The sequence below is a fragment of the Rhipicephalus sanguineus genome, chromosome 2, assembly GCF_013339695.2.
Source record: "Rhipicephalus sanguineus isolate Rsan-2018 chromosome 2, BIME_Rsan_1.4, whole genome shotgun sequence".
In the NCBI taxonomy this organism is placed as follows: domain Eukaryota; kingdom Metazoa; phylum Arthropoda; class Arachnida; order Ixodida; family Ixodidae; genus Rhipicephalus; species Rhipicephalus sanguineus.
The window spans coordinates 152,509,300-152,521,890 of record NC_051177.1 but is presented as its reverse complement, the minus strand read 5'-3'; the positions used below and the strand labels follow the sequence as shown (position 1 = coordinate 152,521,890).

Below are 12,591 nucleotides of genomic sequence, written 5' to 3'. Positions count from 1 at the left end.
ATTGTTCATTTGTTTGCATCTTCATCTACATTTCGCTCACCGACCTGGCCGATTTTTTGCTCACAACCAACGATGCCGCCGCTGCTGCCGACACCGACCCCGATGCCGACACCGATGAAGACACCGGAACTTAAGCGAAACGAGATCTGTAACGCTATCGCGTTGATATTCATGTTAACAGGGCCATGAAACCCCTTTTTCAGTTTTCGTCTAATGGCTTCGCTAATAAAATATGTTTTCTCATGTGGTTTGCGCAGATTAAGTTTTTTTGAACTGTGGCGCATTTTTTAACAAGCAAGACTTAATTCACTTGCAAACAAGTGTTTTTCTGAAGGTCATTGGAAGTGTTCGATGTTAACAGAATTCATTGCACGAGTTACACCTCCGTAGCATTTCGATAATGAAAGCCCCAGAGCGGAACTCGCGAAGTGAGAGCAGACATAATTATATGTTACTTCCTTGCTCTTTTTGTTTGTGGCTCTTGGCTGACGGATGCGCCATTAAGGCGTGTGCAGCATAAAAGTGGATGAGATAGTTGATAATAAAATAATGGGGGGAATGATCCAGTTCTCTTCGTGTATATATGCGTGCTTGATTTCATCCGTTCATGTCTACTGCGTTATTTCATTGGCCCGTTCGAAAAGGATACTTCCTAAGGGTTTCATTGGCATACAGGAAATTCTAACTCGTTCTCAATAGTTATCGTCCCATCTGATATTCTTTGTTTGGAAGCCCCTTTCACACAAACGGGCGCAATGATTGACTATGAATAACAGTTAAAATGACAAAAATAATGATGGTTCATTATTAGTTAGTCATCGTGTATTTTTATACTTACTAAAAGCAAAAAATAAGCTCTGCCTATTCCGGGAGCACTTAATTTCTGAGTAGGCCAGCGGAGATATTAGCATAGAGAAATTCACTCGAATAATTGAAAATTTACAGTTTGCAAATGGTTCTTAGGTTGCCTTCATAGGAGAACACACGGTACCTGACAAGTACGGTTACATAGCCATTGACGACGTCCACTTTTGGGAGAGCTGCAACACGAAACAAGGAGGTGAGTTTCGTGATATCTAAAAATTAACAGACGTTCTATGACGTTTGCAAGTAAAGCATTTGTGCAGCATGTAGACGAAGTATCAGAATGTGCACAACACACCGTGCTTATGTACATACAGATTTCCGATTAGCGTGCCATTGACGCGTGATTCAGATTACATTTTTGTTCAGTGCGCATTTGTTTATGCGGCCGCATTTTGCTAATAAATAATCGTAGTCCTCTCACACTAAAGGAGGGGTCTCCAACACGCAGCTTGCGGCTTCACAAGCAATAAACTTTTGTGACTTTGGTAAATGGTATTCGCATTATTTTCTCACCTATTGCGATTAATAGCGCATTGTTCCGGGGAGCTACAGAGACGGTACTTGTCTCAAACATTTTTTAAAGACGATAGTCTTTCTTGGGATACTTAAACGGAGAAATTTTGGTCTGTCCTTCTGTCTGTCTTTCTGTCTGTCTTTCTGTTTGTCGGCACGTCACTCGATTCAGCCACTCGGCCAAAGTTGAACCGCTTGCCCAAGGGCCAGCCATCTTGAACTGGTACGCCTGTTCATACTTGTGAACGATGTCGATCAAAAAGTAAATATCACGCATATCTGAGGCGCAACATCACTAGGTAAGTATTAGGTGGTGTGTTCCTTTAATAGAAAGTGCATACGTACGTAATTCCAAAGACCCTACTTTCTTAAGCTGCGCTGAAAAATGCGACTGCGCTGAAACTTGCCTTCCTCTGTGCCCTCTTCACGAGCTCATTGTTGTGTTTCGATCGGTTTCGGTTCTGTATTGCACTGTACAAATGCTATGGGGCGCCGCTCTGGCATTCCTGTTTTAACGCAGGCGAAGTGTAAATAAAATAGTGTGTGGAGAGTACTAGTTGAGTGCGGACGTTTCTTCTGCTTGAGCGCTTCGCGCCAAACCGCGTGTTCGGGCTGGTTGGCGTCCCCACCGGTCGCGTTGGTCACCGCCGGTCTTCGCCTGCTGCTGTGCCGGGACTACCAGCCCGCAACACAGCACTCATGTTTCCCGACGTATTGCCAGATGGCGCCCATATCTTACGCAGCGCCTCTTCTATCGTCTTTAGACGACATTTGCAGCGAAGCACGCAGATACGCGGCCAATTTTTTCCTGAGGCACCCCGTGCAGTCACTATGATTTCAAACATCACCGTAGAAGAAAAACTCTATTTAAGATTTGAGTCGGTCTGCAAATCGGTATCGATATCTTTCTCGAAACCAACGTCAGATGCCCTGCAGATATGTCCCCTATATGAGATATGAGAAAGGCATTCTTTCAAATGGCAGCGGTAGGGGACTATTTGTTGAGCCCCCCTCTCCCTCGCTCCAACTTTCTACACGGTCCTTGACCCTTGCTAAACAAAACTTTGGAACTGCGGCCCGCTAGCTCAGATGAGTTATAGACCCCTGCTCTAAGGTGAAAAGGGACTCAGAAGAGGGGCGAGGTTCATCCATTTAGAGACTAACAGGGATGCCATAAACAGTAATATCTCTAAGGACTAACAGAACCTGATTCAACAGTTAGTCTCCACGCACGTACTCTTGAATAAACTGTCTGTTAGACCCCAACAGTTGCACCTCACTGGTCTAATATTTAGTCCCCATATGTACGCCTTACCAGAGCAGCGGCTAGTCATCACTCTACCGAACGAACAGCTAATCGACGCAGATAATCCTTAAGGTATATACATTGATCCGCAGTTCAGGTGGCCTCTTAATCCCCAGCAATGACCTCCCATAGCTGCTTTGCGCAAGACTAACTTTCGCGGCAAGCAACAAATAGCGCAAAAACTTGTGTGTGTTCTTCGTGGCAAGCAACAAATAGCGCAAGAAATATGCAAACATATGTAGCCTTGCGCATCTCACTGTCTATTTTTGAAGACACGGCGACAAGCAGCGAAGAGAATAAAAATGGCAAAAAAAATCTGTATTTAAGATGTCTCCTTTTCATCAGTAAGTTCACTGTCGAATCTACAATACTGGGGAGGCTGCGTTGCGCCATCTCGTAGGGTCCCCTTCTCTTTCTGAAGCTGTTCCAGAGAATGCAGCATATGACTGACATCGCACGCGCTAACGCAGACTACAGCCGGTGCGTTGCTGAACGACTGCATCCTGCAAAGCATAAAATATATTTTAAATATTTAGTGACACGTGATTCAGAGCACTGTAGACGCATGTACGTGGGAAATACGTGCAAGGTGAAATAATAGCATAGGCCTACAGACAAAATGTAGCATGTACATAATTTTGTTGTAATGCCATCGTAGTCGAGGACGCATTTCGAGCGACACAGCGTACGAGTTCGAGTCTAGCCTCTTCAGTCCGTGAGTACCCAAATGGGTACATTTGAAAAACGCGCGGTATGCTCCTATAGTCGAAGACCGCTAGGCGAAAATGCGTTCTTCTGGACGCGGAAGCATCAGTTAACAAAATCCCCACGAGATGTCGTCGCAGGTTCATGTATGCTCTCGCAGTACAGACGAGTATGGCGGCGTCACGGAAAGAAAGCGCGCGCAAGCGACCAGGTGAGTTTAACTTTTTTTCATTCAATAAATACTATATATGTGTTCTTAAATATTGTATATTAACGTTCAGGATATATTAGAGAAGGAGCATGGAAAGTTTCGGCCTCTTCCTACGTCTTGCCTGAGAGATAGCGCAACTTATTTACAACTGTACCCAAATGGGTACTTCAGGTCGTTACGTTGAAAATAAATTTGATTTTGTTGATAGTTACAGGCAGGTTACTCAGCGATGAGGAGATTCAAGAGCTACTCTTTCAGAGCGACATTGACTTGTCTGATGAAGACGACATTCTGGCTGAGCCACGATGATGATGAAGCAGTGACGATGATGATGAAGTTGAAGATGACACGCCAGCTAGCCACAAAGTTCAAGGTCGTGGCCCCATTTGGAAAGCGACAGATTGCGTGCTCCGTTTCAGTTATTTGTTTTGAAGATAACAGCATTATTGACTGCAGCCTATTGAGTTTACCTTGTGACTGGTACTTTTTATTGCAGCTTCCCTCTCAGGTGCACTTCGGACTCTGCGCCGTGCCAAGTCCACTCAAGGTTTCCTATGTCTCCGTTTGCCTACTTTGCGAAGTATTTTCCGGAACCCTTTTGGAAGCTCTGCGCAGAACAAACAAATCTCTATTCTGTTCAGATGCGTGACCACAGGTCAGTGCGAACGTCACCGGCAGAAGTGAAAAAATCTTGCCGGAATACACATGCTAATGGGCCTTCTCGGACTCCCAAGAGCAAGACTCTACTGGTCCGCATATCGGCTGTGCCTCTTGTCACAGAAAACATGACACGCGCCCGATTCTTCGAGTTACGTGGTATGCTGCACTTCGTGGACCTCAGCCAAACAACCGATGCACAAACTGAAAACAAGTTGTTCAGAGCGGAACCCATCATCGTGTCATTTCGAAAAGCGTGCCTCGAGCTACCGCGTCCAAAAGCAGTATCTGTCGACGAACAAATGATTCCATTCAGCGGACGTTGTCCTGCCCGACAATACGTGCCCAGTAAACCAAATCCCGTCGGCCTTAAGAACTTTGTTTTGACGAGTTCTGATGGACTTGTGTTAGATTTCGTCATCTACACAGGTAAAGGAACTGTTCCTGAAGCCGATACGAAAGAACTTGGTCTTGGCGGGGCAATAGTGAAGCGTCTTCTGCATACAGTGCCGGAAGAACAACCAGTTCATGTGTTCACAGACCGTTTTTTTTACAGGTTTGAAGCTCGCCGAATACCTTCTCCGAAGGAATGCACATCTTACCGGTACAATTATGGCAAACAGAACTGGAGGTGCGGCATCAAAGCTTCCAAACGAAAAGAACATGAAACGAGGCGAATCATGCTGCGTTGTCCGCAGTGATGGAGAAATGTGTCTCACGAAGTGGAAGGATCGAAAATCAGTCATGATTCTTTCGACTGCCTGCGGCATCACTCCAGAAGGCACTTGCAGAAGATGGTCGAAGGAAGAGAGGAAGAAAGTAGATGTGCCGCAGCCGCACTGCATCAAAACATACAACAAAAACATGGGCGGTGTTGATCTCGCGGACAGATACGTGTCCTATTACAGGACAAAAATACGTACGAAGAAGTGGACCATTAGGGTATTTGCCCACTTTCTAGACCTAGCGGTCGCAAATGCCTGGATTGAATACAGGAATGACTGCAAACTCATGGACGTTGCAGCAAAAAATATTCTCGATCAATTCGAGTTTAAGAACCGAGCTGCGGAAATGCTAATTCGCGCCCACGTCGACGAAATGCAAGAAGCCGTAAACGAAGTAGAGCAGGATCTTGAAATTGGCGAGACTGCTGCACTCGCTAAACGGACCAAGGTGACCTCCATGCCGCCAAGTGATGTCCGATTGGACAAGTACGGGCATTTTCCAGAGCATGTGCCCTTAAAGTCTCAGATGAGATGCCGCAATCAAGGTTGCAGCGGAAAAACACGCGTTAGGTGCATTAAATGTGACCTGTTTCTTTGCCTTCTCAACAGAAACTGCTTTCTTGACTTTCACTCATGTTAGGCCTGTTGTACCCAAATGGGTACAGCTAATTTCTCGTCTGAAATTACAGTTTTCGTTTTTTCTTCTTCCGAAAAGTGTTTCGGGGCTTTCAAATGGTTGCAATAAAGAGTTTATAAAAGTTTACCCTGGATAGTTTTTTCTCAGGTCTGAAGAGGCTAGGCCACATCAGCCATCGCGCCGAGAGGGGGAGTGGAGATGAGGTGTGTGGAAAGGAGGTGTGTGGAAAGGGCTTGAGCATGCGCAGTAAGGGTGGTCACGGCGCACACCACCCCTACCACCACCACCACCCGATTAAGCTGCGGCATAAGGGGCTTCGCATCTAAAAGTTCCATCGTAATAAATCTCAGCTTGTCAAGCGTAATCAAACTGCAGTTTGCTTCAAGTACAGCTTCAACTGAGGAAACCAGTCTAAAATTTTAAACTGTGCGGTCGTTGAAATCTGATACTGATATTAATGTACAATAACTTAAATTGCTTCTTTGAAGTCTGCGGAATTATGTAAATGTTATCATGCAGGTAATTTACAATTGTGAAGATTTCTGGTAAATGGTTCAGTTGTTTTCTATAGGTTAGCTTTAGTTTTGATGTTCGTACGTCGAGTTGACGAAATTTATAGCGCGAAGGAGCAGTTACATTCAGGGTGCACTGCAACTTGTTTCCTTTAATGTATTGCGGCATTTAGGCTTGGTTTGTCTTTTACAAGGAATATTTAAGAAATATTGCTTGGTGATAAGTTACTTTTGAATTACAATAACGTTTCTTTTCAATTTTTCGCTGTTTAATCTGCCAGCCCTTCCATCGGCCCCTGTACCAACCAAGCCACCGTTTACATGCTCTGAAAAGGAATTCCAATGCACGGGCATTCCACAGTGCATACCATTGGCCAAAGTGTGCGATTTCAAGGAGGACTGCTCCAACGGAGCTGACGAATCCCGTTGCGGTGAGTGAAGGAATCACTTTGGCCTTCATTCAAACAGTGCTTTGTAAAGACGGAGACGATTTCATTAAGAGTCATTAGCACTTGCTACAGCACCATAAAACTGCCAAGATTTTCTGAAAATCTGCAGTATTCATATCTGCATAATACGTTGTACTTGTTGCCAGGTGGAGGCGATATGTCGTTTTGATTCGTTTGGTGAACGCAATCAATCATGATGTATTTCCAAATGAAAGTTTATGTACTTGTATCACCCGCTCTTGTGGGAAATAATAAAAAGAAGTAGTGTTGCGTACAAAGGACATCACTGCTGTATATATGTATACGTCACAAAAACGGCTACTTGCACTTATACCGCACACTGTAGTGGCTATATATATATATATATATATATATATATGTTGCGTACAAAGGACATCACTGCTGTATATATGTACGTCACAAAAACGGCTACTTGCACTTACACCGCACACTGTAGGGATTTATATATATATATATATAATAATATATATATATATATATATATATATATAATATATATTATATATATATATATATATATATGTTAATATATATATATATATATATATATATATAATATATATAGAAAGTGTGAGGTAAATTTGCCTAGTAGGCGCTCCGAACTTTGGGGTCAGAAAAGAAACTGTGTCGCGCTAAATTATTCTCACGGCGCTTATCTTTCATGACTCTGACGGTTTATAAATTTGTGTTTTCACTTTAATTATTTTTGGCATTGACGAAAAATTGCAAAATGATGCATGTTTAGCGTTTTTTAGCAAAAGCACAGATTTTTCGGCCAATAATACATTCACATTGTGGGCTTAATAGGTCGCTATTATAAGTGATAAAAATGGTGCGGGAGCGAACGAAGTCGAAATATTGCCACAACATTGTGACAAAGTTGGGAAAAATAGCATTTTTGACCCATATTACGGCGTACTTTTCGCATTGTAGCAGTCCAAGTAAAACTATGGCTTGTACATCGTTGTGGGGGTACGCTTTTTTGGTATGACGTACAGAAAGTTGGAAAAGAGTAATTTTTGTTTTAAGCGAGAAAAAAAAATTTCCAACTGGACAACCACAAGGTTGTAAAAAAAGGTTTGCCTTTGCCTCGCCTTCACTGCATAGCGCGTTAGCGCAGGATTCCAGCGGGGACCTTTTCGCATCGAATAATGCAAGTCTTACAACTGCTTGGAACCTATTTTTGTAGTACTGATGTATACGACGTCAAAAAGGGCAATAGTGCTAAAATTACGGAATGGTATCTTTCCCCTTGGACCATCAAAGGACAGGTAATATTCAACCGCTTCAAAGTCCAAAGGGGCAGAATTACAATGCAATCGATGGCCTGCTGGACAGTTCTAAATTATTACGTAAGGCCATGTATCATTTATCAGAAGCCAAACACGGCGCCCTGGAACTGTCCTGCCGGCTATCAACTACAAGCGCCCTCTAGGCAACACAAATTTTCTTCCCGAAATAGCAATGCCTCAATAACTACTTCTCACATTCACATATAATAGCACGATTTTTTTAAAGCATGATCGCAGATGGTCGAAAATCTACCTGTTACACTTGATATGGAATGACCCATATACGTATATACTGCTGTGAAAATAGCACGCATAATATATAGCTTCAGCAACGTGTTCTGGCCCTGTAATCAGAAAGCATAGAATATCGGTCCGCTGGTTGGCCTGGCATTCGGCCCACAACTTTTTTTTTAAGTTACAAACAGACGAACTCTTCGGACCAATTAAATAATGCTGCGCATTTAAGGGAATCGTTCATAATCCACAGGGGGCTGGTTCATCCAATGTCTGACACATTTTCACTAGGGCGGAAAACAAGTAGTGAAGTACCGCTGTTTGCGTCATTTTACAAAACCGTGAAGACACAGTCAATAACTGTATTTTCTCATAGGTGACAATTTGCTGGGCATATAGTATAACTCATCATATATCATTACTATTTTCCTTGTAGGAATGCGGAAAGTATATACGGTTTAGAATATGTTTACGAGAACCTATTCTTTTTGTAATACTTGTAATAGGCTGAGGTCCGCTGATGGCAACACCATTATGTGTTACTATTTGAACATTCATCAGTCCTATAGCCTGCCAAGCTCCAGGATTCTGTAAAGATATGAAGGGGCGTATATATTTGTCCATTTTTTTTTTCCTCCAATTTTTTCGTGCACTCTCGATTCGTTTTTCGCTGTGCTTGTTATCATACCGGTATATATTGCCTCTCTAGGTGCCTGCGAGTTTACGACCGACCTGTGCGGTTTGGAAAATGAGGATTCGAGCGCACGTTTTGGTTGGAACTGGACATTGGTGGAAGACGGCAAGAAGAAACCCGGCTTCCCAAAAACAGACAGTCGATCCAACATGCAAGGAGCTTACGCTGCGTATTCGTTGGTTAACTTAGGTAACGTGCACTGAACGTGTAGTTGCTCTTGATAGAAGTGTCCTACACATGTGTCCTTTTTTTATTTCTAGATAGATAGATAGATAGATAGATAGATAGATAGATAGATAGATAGATAGATAGATAGATAGATAGATAGATAGATAGATAGATAGATAGATAGATAGATAGATAGATAGATAGATAGATAGATAGATAGATAGATAGATAGATAAGATAGATAGATAGATAGATAGATAGATAGATAGATAGATAGATAGATAGATAGATAGATAGATAGATAGATAGATAGATAGATATAGATAGATAGATAGATAGATAGATAGATAGAAGCACGGACGGACGAGGGAACGGGAACAAAATAACTCAGACACTAAACAGAAAAACATCTGTTCTTTTATTGGCTTATAACGATTTCACAGTACCTAAGGAACCATTTGTAACGCTAGAAAACACTCGGTATGTGACACAACGCGCAGAAAGAAAAATAGAGGTGGCGACGCCGCTTTGATGTTCCTGGCCAGCTCAACGTAATATCATATATTTTGACCACGTCTTCTAAAGCGTACGTACTTAGTTGCCGCTAAAAATGGTTCCAAATTCTGTTCTAAGGGACACAAGCATTTGATGTAGTAAGTTTAATTTTCAGAAAATCTCATTGAGCTAATGCGGCCAAAAGACACGAATAGACTTCAAAATAAATGACGTCACGCTGATGTTAACGTCTGAAGTGTTCGGTATAAAATTCAAACATGAAACTTTGACCTTCATTTTATTTTCTATATACTGGCGACATTAATGTCAACGGAGTTCTAAAAGTATAATTTATCTGTCAAAACCTTGTTTAATGTTTCACTTGAGTGTCCCTTTATTGAGAGTGGTCACGAAGCCAACGTAGACTTGACAATAAAAAAGTAGTAGACAGTAGTGGTTGCATCCCTTTCACTTCACTCAATAAAGAAGTAACAAATATTACAAAAAAATAATACGCGTAAACAAATAACTGGATATCAAACGCTACATCGCTAATATCTGTTGGTTCTCAACCACTCCTGCCGATTGGCCAACAATTAGTACGGCAAACATAAAGTAATTATGCAAATGCCTGAGATTACTTCGTCCATTTTTCTCTTGAAGAGTATTAGACATAAGGTCGTGATTTTTATTGTCACTTCAGCTCAAACATTACATAAGGTTTGAAAAATAGGTGGGACAGCATTTACTTTCTCAGTTACCTATTGGCCTTGCCGCAAACATTAAATTTTCGTATCTTTTTCGAAAATATATCTTTATTGCAACTATTTTAGCTTTCTCGTACGAGTATAATTTCACTTTATTTGGTACTTAAGGTTTTCTTGCACTTTCTGACATAAAGGTCTTATTTTCTCTTTCGAAGTAACTCGGCCGTTCCGTGCACCGCGTAAAAATGTTTCTTTATAAGCCGTTACTGTATTCTTCACTAATTTTTCACACCTGGGGTGCTATGCAGAATGGCCGGTGTTTGGCGAAACTTGGAATCTTTCCGAGCTCTGGCGAAACCCCATTTTGAACGAGCTAACCGTAAGAAAAGATCAAATCGATCCCTGAGCGCGCGCTGCGTTTCATTGGTTACGATGGAACTAGTCGTCGCGTCAAGGGCGGTCGAAAAAGTTGGGTGGAGTTTTCAAACCAGAGGTATCTTTCAAACCAGAGGTCGTTTCATTGAGTGCAGAAGTGCACCCATGCAAGAAAAGTGTCAGAGACTTTTACTAACGGTATTTCTTAGATGTACGGGCTCTTGAAATTCCTTTTCAGGTGTTTAATATCAGCACTAAGTATCATTTAGACTAATCAGCACCGTGGCCTCTGAGATTAGCTCCGGCCGAGTGCCTTACAACATCGCGGCCACAGCTAATCGTCAAAGCCACGTGTGTCATCATCATGGTACATTCTAGTGCGTTCCTCCACCGGCGCGCGCCCTCTTCGCGTCCTCTTATTCATCGTCTGCTCGCTCCCCGAGCACGTGAGCCTGGCTGATCAGTAAATTGGCTGGGCGGTATGCATAAGTCAGGACATGCTATAATCAAGCTAATTAAGCAAGGTCATGCTAAGTCTGAGCTAATTAAGCCACATCTTACAAAGACCATGCTAATGAAGCCGTGTAAGTCGAATACCGAACTAATTAAGATATTGTTTATTAACGCGACGCTAATTACGAGCGCGTTAATCAAAAACAAGCTACTTAGTACATCAGTCACTAAGACCATGCGTAATAGGATCGTGCTAATTAGGATTATGCTAATAAAACCATGCCGATTAAACCTGAGTAATTCATGTCGTGTAAATAAAGCATTACAATTAGACAGGGCAGTTCAACATGTCACTTACGACCTAGCTAGATTAATACCCTCAAAATTAAGACCAAACTGACGCGGTCTTCACTCCGAAGCAGACCGAGCAGACTGAGTAGACGAGCTACGTAAACAGCTGAAAGAAGCTGTAGGTGATCACGAGCTCCTCCGATGGCTCCAGCCTTGCAGAAGCTATTGCAAGCTGACCAAATTATTTGATATGCAACGAAGCTTCCGCTTAGCGTCCACCGCATAAAACGCTTGACAGGCACACCGGTACTATGACAGTCACGAGGTGAACTGGGGCCTTTTCAGAATCTACGAGTTTGTACCTTAGTAGGCGCGTCAATCACTTTGATTGACAGACGCCCGTGGCGAAGATCCAGTCCGCCCACCGCGTTTGCTCTTGCCGAGGAGCAGTGCTCACGCCGCAACGCCAGCCAGAGGCACGATTTATTTATGACCATACTGGCACAGAATATGCCCACACGCATGAAGAACAAATGGTTATATCATCACGTGGCTACGATGTCTCGCATTCAATTTCACCGCGCTCACGACGTCCCACTCACAGCCATGAAGCAAGCACCCCTGGTGGCAATTGCGGCGAGAAATGTTACTATTTACATATTGGTGGAGACATCGTTTCTACCGATTCGTTACTGCAGAAACATTTTCAGACGTTTAATGTAAGTAGCAGTAACCTGTCTATTTATTTATCCGTAGTATTTGAGAGAAGAGAAACGAGCTGCACGAGAGTGGGCATGTGCGCATTTGTGGCCTTCGAGAGCGGAAATTTCCATGCGGCAGGTGGAACGAAATAACTTGCCCGAAAGAGGACAAACGCCCACGAACACGCCGTGTGGGAAGCGCGATGTTCACTTGGTAAAGACGATACCGCGACGATCACCCTGACGTCGCGAACTGTTGAAATGCTGACTGGGTGGCGGCGGTGACGCGCTCGCATGCGGTGTTCCTTTGAAAACCGCCGCAGATGTCGCACATGCGCGTGTGACGCCATGCTCTTTCTTGTAGCAGTTTTTATGAACGCTGCTATCGCGCGCTCCGCACTGTCTTTCTATCATGACCGCCGTAGTGCGAGCTCGGAGCAAACTCGTGTGCCCGAGAAGCTCTGGCCATCCTGCATAGCACCCCAGGTACGCTATTGCACGCAGTAAGTTGGTTGAAGTAGACAAGCAGATACACAGTCGTAAATATTCTTGTAATCTAATCTATGTTTATCCTGATC

At 43.1% G+C, this 12,591-nt stretch overlaps 1 protein-coding gene across 1 annotated transcript in view; it reads left to right on the top strand.

Moving 5' to 3' along the window:
• Window positions 1-967: 967 nt before the first annotated feature.
• The window catches only part of LOC119383809 (apical endosomal glycoprotein), a gene marked incomplete in the record, with an annotated part of 34,128 nt that continues 22,504 nt past the window's right edge, over window positions 968-12,591 (top strand). Inside the window, 3 exon segments of the mRNA XM_037652103.2 lie at window positions 968-1,060; window positions 6,415-6,564; window positions 8,839-9,012. Of these exon segments, the coding sequence (XP_037508031.2) occupies window positions 8,973-9,012 (40 nt within the window).